Source organism: Podarcis liolepis, assembly GCF_965112155.1.
Source record: "Podarcis liolepis genome assembly, chromosome: 15".
Taxonomy (NCBI): domain Eukaryota; kingdom Metazoa; phylum Chordata; class Lepidosauria; order Squamata; family Lacertidae; genus Podarcis; species Podarcis liolepis.
Genome location: NC_139566.1, coordinates 21,278,094 through 21,292,796, shown reverse-complemented (window position 1 = coordinate 21,292,796; position 14,703 = coordinate 21,278,094). Strand labels below are relative to the sequence as shown.

The following is a 14,703-nucleotide window of genomic DNA, read 5'->3' as shown; positions in this document are numbered from 1 at the left end:
ATGATTATAATAAGACTGCATTCAGAGGACATTCTCCTGGATGTGTAGCCATATGATTTTATGATTTGTGTTGCCCCAAAACTTACTGTGGGGCACACACCCTTAATTCCTTGTTTGTTTTTGTCATCTCAGATAATCATGCATTCATGAGTGCTACACAAACACAGCCATTTTGACTGGATAAAAGTATTCTGCAACTGAAGGAGATTGTGTCCCGGGTTATGGACGCTTAGGATATTGTGGGGTATTTCAAAGCTTACTGTGGGGGTAAGGGACATACAGACTTCAGTTAAAATGAAATAAAAACTTTTCTGACCCAGAGGTGTTTTGAACCTCTGTGCAAATAAGGAACTGGGGACAAGCAATAAACTTCAACACATGATTTAAGGCCACTTCCCTAGGTACTACTGCTCCAGCAAGCCACAATTTAAAATAATCACTTTGGGGAGGGTGTGTGTGTGTGTGTGTGTGTGTGTGTGTGTGTGTACACACATTTCTATAGTTTTCTTCATATGTACAGTGAAGAGGATTGTGGAAGCTTGTCATGGAATGAAAAGTATGTCATAGAAAACAATACTGAGATGTTTTTAAGAATGCACATTATTTACTCCAAACACTAGCCAAGGGGCATGATCATAGAAGCAGCTTTGCCTCATTTTGGGACCAGATTTACACAAGGGTCTACAACTTACTCTATCGTTTTGCTTTCATTCTCTCCCTCTATGTTTGAATTGCTGTTTGCTATCTGGTTTTAAATTTTTAAAAGCTTTCCTTCTGTAAATTGTTTTGCTTTCCATATCACTGCAGACCACCTTTAACTGATCATGACCCTAATTACATTGAAAGCAGGTCAACACATGTCACTGTTGACTGTGTAAATCTATAGGCATAAAGAATAAAGCCATGCCCTAGTCTTGGCTAATGAGATATAAAGAATAGGAATCAAAAACAGAACTCCAGAAATTTGATATTGCTGCTCTTTAAGGACAAATAAATAATATGCATGAAATATAACGATAGCTCAACATGAAAAATTATTTGTACAACCCTCATCTGCCTCTTACAATACAAAGGGCAACACAGAACCTCACGCTCTTTAACAACAGAGCGAGTCAGCCTGAGAGCAACAATTATTGGTTGTAAGAGGAAAATGCACATTCCAAGGTAACAGTTCATCTATTTGTAAGATTAGCTCTCCCTTTGTATAGAATGACTCAGTACACAACACAGGCATTAGCAATGAATTCTATTAATGCAGATCTTACTGGAAGCTAACTTAAATTTACTTTACACAGTTAAGTGACTTTATTTCACTAGAAAAAAGGATTCTCCCTAAAGCAAATACATCTACCATTATAAAAGATATTGCTCAAATTTCCCCAATAAATGGCAAAAAGAAAAAAAGCTGTCTTATTAGATTTTCCCCTCAGGCAACATTTTTAAAAATGCAATCTTTTAATGATTGTTTAATTTTCATATAACTAGAATACATACTGCTCTGCCGTTGCCTCAATATAATGTCTTATTTTCATAGGAAAAAAACTAATTACATGGTTCAGTAACTTGCCTATGGTAACACATTGATTTTATTTACTTTCAAGAAGTTGGACCCTAGCTCACTCTCAACACTCCAACTAATTCCAGCCACGTTTAATAGCTCTTTCAATTCCTTCTAAGCATTTAGATTACAAGGTTTAAGTGAAGATATTGAAACAATTTACCCATAATCGGTGTTTATTTGTTGCTGAATTTGACAAGGGCTTTTATTGCTGTTGTTGTTATTTGAAGTATATAATTAGAAATTACACCCTCTCATTTCAAAAATATAAGTATAGCCTAGGTAATTGCTAAACAATGAATACTCTATGACCATTTTCTAATGCATTTGTAAATAAATAATACAGGCTGAGATCCAAAAAAGCCCCTCACGTAACAAGCAAAAACACTTCTGCTTGCATGGGGACAGCAGAACATCTGAAGCTGATGCAGTTTCCACTACCATTACACGAGGTGCTTTTCCAAAAGGTCTCATGGTCATCAGTAGTGGATTTTTCTGAAGGGGTGTAAGGGACTGCATTAGGAAGGAAGCAGGAAAGTCCCACTGCACAAGCAGAATTCCCCAGAGGTTATTTATATACATAGAATCATAAAATTGTAGAGTTGTAAGGGACAACGAGGCTCATCTAGTCCAACCTCAGATCAAGCGTCTCACGCTCTACCAATTGAGCTATCCAGGAAGCTCCAAACCACAACACTAGAAGAACAGCTTTTACTGTAACTATGTGAGAACTATGTGTGCTGCACTAGGTTGCTCATTCTCTGTTCTTGGAAAATGAGACAACCTGCTGTGCCAGGTAGAAGAGTGAGGGGGAAAAAATTGTATTGGGAAAAGGTCATGCAACTGCTAGCATTCAGGAATTGCTAGTCAACGAGAACATCCACAATAACATATTGGGAACTGTATTGGGGACAGAGGGATAATTTTAAGCACTACCAGGTAGATGGGACGTGGGGGGGGGGGCGCTGGGGGTTAAACCACAGAGCCTAGGGCTTCCCAATCAGAAGGTCGGCAGTTCGAATCCCCGCAATGGGGTAAGCTCCCATTGCTTGGTCCCTGCTCCTGCCAACCTAGCAGTTCGAAAGCATGTCAAAGTGCAAGTAGATAAATAGGTGCTGCTCCGGCGGGAAGGTAAATGGTATTTCAATACGCTGCTCTGGTTCGCCAGAAGCAGCTTAGTCATGCTGGCCACATGACCCGGAAGCTGTACGCCAGCTCCCTTGGCCAATAAAGCGAGTCCGCGACTGGACCTAATGGTCAGGGGTCCCTTTACCTTACCTTTACCTTTACCAGGTAGATAGATACAGCTATATCTACACACATTTTTAATGTAATGTGCTTTAAGGATCCTTCCTTCTGGCTCAAAAAGCAAATAACAAATACAATATTATTTTGAGAGCTCAAGACAAACTACAAAAAGGGTACCCATCTATTATCCCTTCCATGGCTGATAGCAGTTTGGGTGGGGAACACTTTTACGGCAAGGGAAAAGCAGTAGATGCAGAGAATTACGAGTTAAATCCCCCAACACCACAGTCCTGGTCCAATTCTCTGCTACTAAAGTTGGAAGATCCAATCCAGATCTGCATCACAAAAGTGGGGCTTGCAAAGCACCACAAGTCAGCATCCAAGTCCCAAAGTGCAGAGTCCAACAAAGAGTTGGACTGCCGTGGTGGGCTGTAACCAAGTAGAAACCTGAAGATGCAGGCCCAGATCCTGCTGATGTGAATCCACAGAGACTACAAGGAATAAATACCTTTCTGCTGAATAAATATCAGCCCCTGCCTTTGGCAACTTCTGGGCACTTGAGAAAAAGTTAAATGGCCTTGGCTTTGTGTCCTCACACAGTGGAGAGGGTGCCAACCAGAAATCCATTGTTTCATATCAGAGATGAGAACTGTACAACCCAGGAGTTTTGGATTATGTACCTGGATAGTACCTTTTACACTATAAAGAGTCAGCTGCCAACACAAAGGTTTAAGAGAGAAGCCATAGTTGAGTTGCAGAGCATCAACCTCACCCCCACAGGATCAAAGATTCAGTTCCCAGTGCTTCCAGTTAAGAAGATTGCAGACAAGGGGACTAGAAAAAGACCCCTAAAGTGCAACTGGCAGTGGGAAACTGTACTGGGTTCACAGGTCACCAATGTAGTGCCCATGGATGTTCGTATGCCAGCCAGAATCTTCTACTGAATCCACATAAGGTCTCAGTAAATATCCCCTCAAAAAGCCACAATGCCAGAGACCATTTGCACAACGTATGAGAGAACGTATGATCCGCAAATATAAACCCAAACACCACCTTTATTGTGACCAACTAAAATGTCAATGCAAGTTTAGGTATAAGGCACCTTTCTGTTTAATTATGATAGCAATCATTTAGCATACACACCTGATCTGGAAATGTATGAAACAGAAAGCTGGAAACTTCATTTAAAACATTTTTATTTCGCAATTGCACTGATTAAAATTAATCTAATCCTGATTAAGATGAATAGAAGCTGTAAAAGAGCACTATAAAGTTGACTAAAAGTATTAGCAGATTCAATGTATTCGTCCCCCTGCCCACATGTACCCACATGTTGTCTAAATTCACACACAAATCCATAGTGGGGGTTTTATAAACTAGTGCCTTTTAACAGACTGAAATGAGGCCAAAAATGTATTTTTAAATCCTTTGTGAATTCCCTGCTCTCATTTCCTGAGGAAGGAAGTTAAATATACATGTATGGAATGTGCAACAACTGTACTACAGATGGCAAAAAAATAAGATGTCCAGGAAATGCCCAGCAAGCTACACAACGGAGGTTGTGACTCTCGCCAAGTAACAGCTTTTTCTGCTCCCAAGATGTCAACCAGATGTTGAAGTAGCATAAGGGCGGCAGAATATAATTAATGTGTAAGAGGTAAGCCCTTGGCTTAATACTGCATATTTTGGCATGCTAACAGCCATAAACCAAGCTTGTCAGAGCATAAGAGCCCCCAAACTTTCAGTCCTGAATATGTGAAACAATAATAATAAAGAGTCCCTTCTAAGCATATGCTGAGGACAAGCTCCTGATCATTGAACAAAAGATATTCTGGGAATGCCTAATTTAAAATTTGTACCTTCAAGATGGGGCTCAACTCAACCCAATCACTTCGACACACACACACACACACAGAGAGAGAGAGAGAGAGAGAGAGAGAGAGAGAGAGAGAGAGAGAGAGAGAACTACTAGCTGGAATTACGGTTTCAATGTGAAAAGACTACTCAAGGGCCAAAGGGGGGGAAACCACATTTATGAATGCAGGAGTATTTTCCAGCTAGCTAGATACCAGCTACAATCCTTTAATGCTAGGGAATATGAAGAGAGCCGTATGCTGCTTCTTGGATCAAGCTTAAACAGTCATGCTAGCTCCATATGCTCACTTAAAAGACTACTGGCTGCATGTGCATACATCACAATCTAGGTGGCTAGTGATCCTGTCTACCCTTCCCTCCTCTTCCTGTTTACCTAGTGTAAAGTTCCATTTTGTAAGCTGTGGGAGGCAGGGATCTTCCTTCTTGTATTCCATTAAGCACACTGGAGGCCTTATATCACCAATATTTAAATATTTGAGGGAGTTACGCCCCACCCTTCAATAAGATTTCCAGTTTATAACTGTAACATGTGTACAGTACATACATAACATATATAATAAATGACATAGTTTTTGTTTTATTATGTACTCTGTATTCTCATTTTGTATTTTTGTGTTATGAACCGCCCTGGGATCTTCAAATGAAGGGTGGTATACAAATTTTAATTTTAATAATAATAATCGTTCACACATAGTGGTAACCCAAGATCAGAAACAAACCATGCTTTACCGCAAACATTGTGCCTGCTTCACTTCTCCCTTTTCCAAACCAGAAAACAAACCATGTAATGGCTGTCTTACCATCACATGTGAACCAGCACTCATGGTGTGCTTCTTACAAATATTAAGCCAAAAACAAATCCTGGCTTTTGCTTGTGGTTTGTTTGGAGAAACGCAAACCATGAGCACTGGTTCATACATAATTGTTAGCCGCCCTAAAGGTGTTCAAGGCAAAAGTGGTACCCGTGCTTGCTTATGCTGCCCCGCTCTGGGCCGTGATGACAGACCTTGCTCCTCTTGAGACTCTGCAAAACCAATTCCTACGTCGGCTCCTAATGCTCCCCCTGTGCGTAAGCAACGCAGCCATGCGACTAGAATTGAAGATCGCATCCTTAGAAACTTGCCTGTGGAAGCAAGTCTTCAATTATTGGTTATCATTGTGGCATAGATTACCAGACCATTACCTTGTCCAATGCTTATGGCGAGATGAATTCTCCAGCCTTTGGACTAGTAGAATTCATGCCAAACTCCTGAGCTATGGAATCTCTCCCTTAGATTCCCTAAAACTAGATCAAATCACTGCTCAAAGACTGATCCGCCAAAGACTGGATGACATCGATTTACAGCGAAATTATACGCTGGGGGGAGGTGTTTGTTCGCCCCAGAACATTGGTATCACTTTAACTTACCGCGTTCCATCATACCTCTCCTCCCTTTCGAATGTTGCCCATAGGCTGGCCTTCACCAAAGCGAGATTTAACGTTTTCCCCTCCAATGTCCTGAGACATAGATTCTCAAAGGGCCAAGCCTCCGCCATGTGCGAATGTGATAAGGAGACGCCAGAGTCGCTTCAGCACATTATGTTCACTTGCCCCTTATTCAAGGTGCCACGGGCAAATTTGTTGGGATCAATCATTCAGAAACTAGAGGGTACCCCACCAAAATTCCACCTTGCCCAAATCTTGCAGGATAAGGATACCCATACGACCCTGAAAGTGGCTAGGTTCCTGGTCGCTGTCCTTACCCAAAAGCATTGCCAAGGAGCACCACAAGCTAATTAAGGCGTAGTATGCCATTCCATCTTATAGTATTTTATTGTTATAGTAGTGTTTTAGCGGCTGTTTTTTCCCACGTGCACAAGCTGTTATTTATGTCTTGTTTTTATCTGTATGGGCCTATGGCCGTAATAAATTATTATTATTATTATTATTATTATTATAATTGTTAGCCAGCTGCTCCATAATTGTTTCTAACCCAGGACAATGAGGAGGAAAGAAGGCACAACTGAGCAGAATGGTGTCGGTTCATAGCAAATTTCTACTATGGCTTCTCAACCTGACCAGTATAAATGCATAGTCCTTTAGAGGAGCTGAAAGTTAATATAAGTTTTCTGGGTTTTTTCCCTTAAACTTTAAACAATGTAAAGAAGTATATGCCATTTGAGTTTTAATGGCTTATATTTACAAGAAGTCCAACAATAAGGATTTCCAAAGCAACACTTTGACATTGTTTTAATATAACACTTCATCAAGAGTAAGGATACTTTAATAATTTTTCCCTACTCAATTATTTCAGCTCAGATGCTTTGGGGTTTTTGACAAGCTGAAGGTATTTATACAGCATGTAAAATTAACATGGTAAAAAATAGCAGTGCTTACTAGATAGACTTTCAAATGTACCAATGTACCAATTCTGATCCCAATCAATTTAGGGCTTTTCCACTCCAGCAAGAAGTCAAAGAAGTGCCAATGTCTATGGCAATGCATGGCAAAATTGCATTCAGACTGGTGTCCCCTATAGGGCTTTCCTCCTAATCCCAAAGGCCAAGGCAAAAAGCTAAGAGGTGCTAAACCAGAGTGCAGTCAATTCCCATACCAGAGATTTTCTTCCTCAGCAGCACAACCTGATGATACACAAGGTTCCTTTCAATTCAAGCCTACATTCTCCTCTTTCAACAAAATTATCCTAGACATCGCCACTTTTGGTGTTTCCCCTTTTTCTTTTACTGGATGCTTAACTTCAAGGTTATTCTTGTATTTAGGTAAACCTGAAACAACGGCAGGTGCTAAGATTCTTTCTTTTGAGACGGAGTGTGGAAATACAAAAGATCATACATGCACACAGCGACGGAGTCAACTCCCCAGATGTTACATGTTTTCCAATTTACATTTAACTCCAGAACTAGCAAATATTGTAATTCAGTTACTTAAAGCATTGCACATAAGCCAGAGACATCTTTTTTTACGGCAGCAAAGGAAACAGGAGGTGGAGATTTCCTTCCAACAAGATGATCACCAAACACACTTAAGCCCCAAACTGCACTTGAAAAATAAATAAAACTTGTTTCATAAAGAGAAAACATATTATTGAAGCTTATCTGGGTAAGTAGGAATGTCACCAATGCCTCCACTCCGAACAGGTGCCTCATAAAAAATTAAGAGCCATGGAATTGCTTGATGCAGCACTTCTGAGCCATCGCTTTAATTATACATGAACGCATTGCTACCTGCATAAAATAGGCCAAGAGGCACGCAGAAATCATCCCTGCTCTGAGATTTCTCAGGTTCCTTGCCAAGAAAACAATCTGGTATTCGTGGAGGTACGCATTTTGTAAAGACCCAAGAACGACAGCGCTGACATGTTACAAAGCAGGGTTAAGGGGGGGGGAGAGAAAAACCCACAACCTTGCTAAACTTCCATGACCGCAGCCCAAAGACAATACAGCACACAGCAACCAATTAGGCATTGTGGAGTGCCATGCATATTTTACTAAAAGGACGACAGTCGCTGCCTTTAGGATGTTCCAACTATGCAGCTTACAAGTTAAACAGCCTATTTATTTATTTAGCTGTCTTGGATATTTTTTTCCTCCAATCCACTCTTTAACCAGAGTTTATTTATATACCGCATTTTGCTGAAAGCGGTTCGGCTGGCAAAGACTCCCCAAATGGGTGACCAATGAACGATACTAGCAATATAAAACTGTAACAATAATCAATAAAACAAAAAAAGCAACAAACAGATTATAACCAAGTTTTTTGTTTCGTTTTTTAAGAGAATTCAGTATAAGGTATGCGCGTACACATTAGAAAGCCTGACAAATAAACATTTTTACCGGGCACCAAAAATAAAATAAAAGGGAAACCAGAGAAATTTCACTGAGAAGGGAGTTCAATAAAAACGGGGTAATACAGCTAAAGGGGGATGCATCGTTAGGTGACCACCTTCTTTATTTCAGTTTTGTGGAGCTCAGAGCTGAGCATTAATAGCAAGGCAAGCTTTTAGCTTATGAGACTAGCTAGTTGAACACTTTCTGTTCATATGTAAGCAGCATGCAGAGCAGGAACAAAGAGTCTAAACGTGTGAACCAAAAATAGCCAAGCCAGCAAATTGTCATAGAAAACAGAAAAAAGAAGATGTACAGAAGTTGTTGTTTTTAAGCAGATTAAGTTCCTCCACCTGGCCACTAGGCACTCCATTTCCACAGCACTCTCTATGACCAGACAAATTTTATTAAATTCCTCCTACTGCCCTATTGGTTTTACTCAGTGTTTGCCTGGGAATGGCATGACAACGCCAAATAGGCATCTTCATAGCCTGCTTCAAAAGCAATAGAAATTTCTTATTTATCTTCACATTCATTATTATATACCATGACACTAGATTCATTTTTACCGCCACCCCACATATTATCAAAACATCAGTTGATGTGTTAACTAATCTCTATTTCTGCACAACTGGGGGTAAGCAGTATTTACAATGGTTTTTTGTAAACAAATTGGTGTAGTAGCTTCCCTGTCCACAAACTGCCTCAATCGCCAGCAGTATCCAAAATTCTGGTCCAGGATGCTCGAAAGCAATTTTTCTACCTAGCTATGTGACATTTAACATTATAATTGTCATTGTTCCTATTGGGATAAATTAGAGAATGAAAACAGCCCAATGAATATTGATAACTGCCTATAGATTAGTGCTGCACTGAATTTTCATGGTATGTTATTATTCCCGCAAAAGAAGTTGCAATTTGGTTTCGACATTTTTTTTTTAAAAAAAAACCCCTACCTTCACTCTCTCACATCTGTTCACAGCCACTGACCCCCAGAACACATCCTTGACCTGGCCTCGGCAATAAGGCCAGCCATACCCTGCTTTCCTGTGCTACAGTAGCAGGGTTCTTTTGCCTACCAGTGCTACATGCAGGATTTTTGCTCCCAATTTTTTTATTTAGAACATTTGTTGGCAACCCAATGAACAAAGTCCTCTGGGAGGTTCACATGCAGCAGACAATATGCAAATTAAACCATAAAAAAACCCCAATTAATTTTTGACCTAAAAACCAGCACAAACAGTGAAACAGCATTTAAAACCCAGAAAAATTAAAATGTTCCAAGAGCAAAAAAAAAAAAAGCCTCAGAGAGATTTTTATTTTATTTTATGAAATACATAAATACCTGTGTGGCACCAGGTAAGTGCCAGGTTGACTCTCATCAGGGAGGGCATTCCATAATTAAGGTGCCAGCATCCTTGTTCCAAGAGCTCAAGGTGCAAGCTAAATAGAATAATTCTAAATTGAAAAGTACATCCCCCAAGGTGAAGTGGAGGAACTGGTGCTGCTCTGGCTAGTGGAGATGTGGAAATAGATGTCCTTTATCCATACTGAGGCAAACTGTGCTCCAATGTGATGAAGTGGAAGGACGCTAGACATCTTCCTTGCATCTTATAAATGCATCGCAAGATCTAATACAGGCTGGAGGCCTCCATCTTTCTTGGAGATGGTGAAATCCTTTGAACAGAATCCATGATGTCTTTGGGCCCTGTACACTACTTCTATTGCCCCCTTGTGGAAGAGGGTTTCAATCTGCTCCTCTAGAGGAGATGGTGGTGTTACAACAGAAAATATAGTTGGGATAAAGTCTCTATACTGCCCCATTAGGTTAAAAAGACAACGCAAAAAGTAAAGTCTCTACATTCTTGAATAATATGACCATTAGGTCTCTATGCTCTTCATCTGCCTATTTTAGTTCAATACGCGCGTTTACACTTGTACTCAAAAATCACCAACATTACCAGTATCCTTACATCCAATTTATTTCTGGTCTGGGGTTTCATTAATATATTGCATTCGCAGCTTTTAATAAATTTTTCTGTACACAAGCACTGAACACCACACAGAAAAGAAACGTTCACTGTAGAATTAGAGCAAGATGGAGAAGGGGGAGAATACTTACTGTGTAGCTCACGATGTATCACATCTACTAAGTTTGGTTCATCTCCCCACCAGAATATCCATAACTCCTTACAATCAGGTTTGACATCACGGCGCCAGACACATAGCAGATTGGCCTGCAGACAGCGGATGAAACTCAGAAGGATGGGGTCATCTTGAGCAGGGGCCGAGATAATGGGGCCACAATCTCCATGGCCTTCAAAGTTATACCTACGCCACTTGATGCCAGTGAGTTCCGCCTGCAGGGAAGAAAATCAAGAGAGTATTAAAACCTTTGTAACTAACTGATATGCAAGTTTGCCAACTTAGTTTAAAGTTCCTTATTTTGAATCTTAGTTATCTAGAAAATAAAACAGATTTTAAAAATCAATGGAACCTAAATTAGCTTTAATCTGATTGGACAGTTCCTCAAATACTTCAGATTTTAAAAGAAACCGAAACACTAGCATTGCTCTTTCTTAAACTTTCAGTGCCTCTTCAGAACAGAGACCATTGTTGTTGATACAATAGATATTGGATAAGTCTGCAAAAAATGAATAGGCAGAAGCTTAATAAGAAAGCAGATTTTCATACAACAGAATACAGTGGTACCTCATTTTTTGAGCATCTTGGAAGCTGAACGTTTCGGTTTTCAAACGCTGAAAACCCAGAAGTAAATGCTTCCGTTTTCAAATGTGCCTCGGAAATCAAACGGCTTCTGCTGTGTGTTTTTCAATTTTCTCCACCGAACTTGCAGCCAGTCTTTTAGGCCTCAATTGTCAAACATTTCAGAAGTGAATGGTCTTCCAAAACAGATTACGCTCGAGAACCAAGGTACCACTATACTACGCTTTAAAACTTACCATGCTTTCTTTGTAGGGAAATTGGTATTTCTCCTATCAAAAGCACTAACAGAAATAAGACCCATGAAAACCAACATGTAAAGCACCTGCAATTTAATATGCAGGGGTATAGCTGAACTGTTTGTTATTGCTGAAAGCTAAGATTCTATATAGAAATCTAGCAGTTCCTCAAACTCCCAGGCACTGCCAACTGTTGCAAACAGAATACAGGATACAAGTGGATGCCTGATCTGGCTCTGTCTGCACATTATCACAAAACAGAAAACAAAACAAAAAAGGGAATCCTATCTTATACCAAAGCTCTTTTATCTCAAGCTAGTGTTTTATGTTAATAAAAAGATGAAATTTAAAACATTCTTCATTTCATTTCAATCTGCGCCCTATTCTATAATTACATTTTAAACCATTTTGGTCTGACAAGCTCCTGCATCAATGCCCAAAAATATGTAGCTGCTACTAGCGTACACAAGATTAAAATATGCAGGATAACTGCACAGCCTGTTTATATTACAGAAATGTAGTACCACATATCTTAATCATTAGAATCTATTCAATCCATTGTTTGAATAAATAAATATTTCAAAATCATTTGGCAACTTAGGGAAAAAACATAAAGCAGTCCTCTGTTTTCAGCAGCTAAGAAACATTTTGGAGCCCTTGTTCTGGGTATCTGCATTCTGCCTACTGACAAGAGAAATATGAATGAAAGTGAATTCATACTGATTTATTATGTGGATTATTAAATTGGGGCACCTAATGACTCTGTTCCCTCATGGCAGGCACACATACATTATCTTCTTCAGAGAGTTACTTTGTTAATTTACTATTTATTTATTCAATTTGTTGCCTACTTTTCATTATAAAATAATCCCAAAGCAGGGTACAATACTAATGAAACCCAATAGACTCATACAATCTATCAATAAACAAATAAACAAAAGACAGCAAGCTGGCAAGAGCACATACATCAGGGGGTGGAGAACTAGACTGTTGGGGCAGATCCTCAGTTCCCCAAATCCCTGTGGTCAAGCTTTGACAGGTGGGCAGTCAAAGCTCAAAGTGGCTTGCTATCATCAGTTCAGTGCAAAAATCAAATTGAGGGTGTCCCCTTACAGCAGGGGTCAGCAAACTTTTTCAGTGGGGGCCGTTCCACTGTCCCTCAGACCTTGTGGAGGGCCAGACTATATTGGGGGGGACAAATTCCTATGCCCCATAAATAACCCAGAGATGCATTTTAAATAAAAGGACACATTCTACTCATGTAAAAACATTCCCGGACTGTCCACAGGCTGGATTGAGAAGGCGATTGAGCCGGATCTGGCCCCCGGGCCTTAGTTTGCTTACCCATGCCTTACACTATGTGTTGGGCTGAAAACAGACTTAGGCAGCCCCATTCTCCTCATGGTGCCCATACATAATTGAGCTAGTCCCCTGGTGTAGGTGTCTCAAATCCCCAACAACCTCAATTCTTGGATTCATAGAATCATAGAGTTTGAAGGGATGACAAGGATAATCTGGTCCAATACCTTGCAGTGCAGGAATCTTTCACTCAGTGTAGTGCTCAAATCCAGAGCCCTGAGATTAAGAGACTCACGCTCTACCAACCGAGCTATCCCTCAGGACTACAACATCACCTGAACAGGCTCACTTAGGAAGGTTGCTAGGCACTGGTGTGGGCAATAGACAAGCAGCATCACTTTTCTGTCTATAACCCAGCACCAAAATTCCTGCACTGCAACACAACACAGAGAACAGTAGTTGCTATAGCTCAACTGGCCCAGCCCTGTCATCTGACCTCTTCCTCCCATCTCAAGAAGCAGCCATTTCAAGCAGCAAAGAGGAAGCATTCAGAACATCTTTCTAATTTTTGGCACCACCACACTCCTAGTAGTATATATGGAGGGAAATATTTTGCATTCTTAAGCAGAAGTTTCGCATCTGTATACATTGCAGTAAGCCAGGTGCCTAGGAGGTTTCCTGTCCTTGTAGGGGGAAGAGAAAGGAGCTCATGCTGTATGCATGAGGAGAATCAGGGTAAGGAGGGGAACAAACACACCCCTCAATCTTGCGTGTATGCTGTGGGTATTTCTTAATAAAGGACAAAAGCAGGCAAAAATCTACACGAGGCCACTGCTAGACAAAGGCGTTGGTAAATACTAAGATCATGTAACAGTATCTGGAAGCAATAAACTATGTTGCTAAATGTCTAGAGTTTCTGCTCCTTCCTACCCCTGCTGTCACACACACACAAACACACACACACACAGAGAGAGAGAGAGAGAGAGAGAGAGAGAGAGAGAGAGAGAGAGAGGGACTAACTGACTGACCAATTTCAGGTGCAGGGCTGGGTGTGGGGGGAGTGAAGGAGGAAGAAGCAAAAGCTTTGGCAGTAGCAAATGGTAACACACTGAGGACAGGACTTGCCGGCAGCTGCCTTGATCATCCTGGGGGATTCCATCTTCTCAGCAAAGCTAGTTGCTAACTGTGGCCATACAGCCAGTCCCATAAACCACAGGACTATATTTTAATACAGTGGTACCTTGGCTCCCGAACACCGCAAGCCCGGAATTAAGTGTTCTGGTTTCCAAAGGTTTTTTTGGAAGCCAAACGTCTGACGCGGCTTCTGATTGAGTGCAGGAAGCTCCTGCAGCCAATCGGAAGCTGCACCTTGGTTTTCAAACAATTTTGGGAGTCAAACAGACAAGATACCACTGTATTCTGAAACCACTGCAGTACAGCCTTCCAAATCATTTTGCTGTGTAGTCCTCCTCTGCTTACTCCTTCCTTCCTCCCATCACTCCTTCCCAGGTGATACTGCTAGTCCTAAAGGCTTCTGGCATTACTACAGGGCAGTCCAGGAGACCATGGACACAGCTCCTCACAGGGAGATAGAAAGAAACCAATCTGGTTTCCCATTCAGGTGCTCAGTCAAGGACAACTGTTGCCCACCTCAGAATAACATGAGGTTAGAGACTCCATCTACATCCACCATCCACAGCTGACACTGCTATACAGTATTTGTTTTACATAAGCAGTTTCAATAGCCTCTCATATTTTTCTGTCTTAACAGGCAGGGATTGAATGTGGGATCATATGAGTCCAAAGGATATGCTCTTCTATGAGCTATGGCACCTCCTCAGTCCCTCCATTCTATCATTCTGCTTTCACGATTATTTTGAACACGACCAAGTACAGACATAAAAGAGACAAATCTGACACCATTGCAAAAAAACA

The 14,703-nt window shown here is 40.7% G+C and overlaps 1 protein-coding gene across 2 annotated transcripts in view; it reads right to left on the bottom strand.

The window, feature by feature from the left end:
• The window catches only part of MED13L (mediator complex subunit 13L), a 165,329-nt gene that overhangs the window by 124,452 nt on the left and 26,174 nt on the right, over positions 1 to 14,703 (bottom strand). For both annotated transcript variants that reach the window (XM_083478401.1, XM_083478402.1), the window contains exon 2: positions 10,629 to 10,866. In XM_083478401.1, coding sequence (XP_083334527.1) covers positions 10,629 to 10,866 — 238 coding nt within the window. The remainder of the gene's footprint in view (positions 1 to 10,628; positions 10,867 to 14,703) is intronic.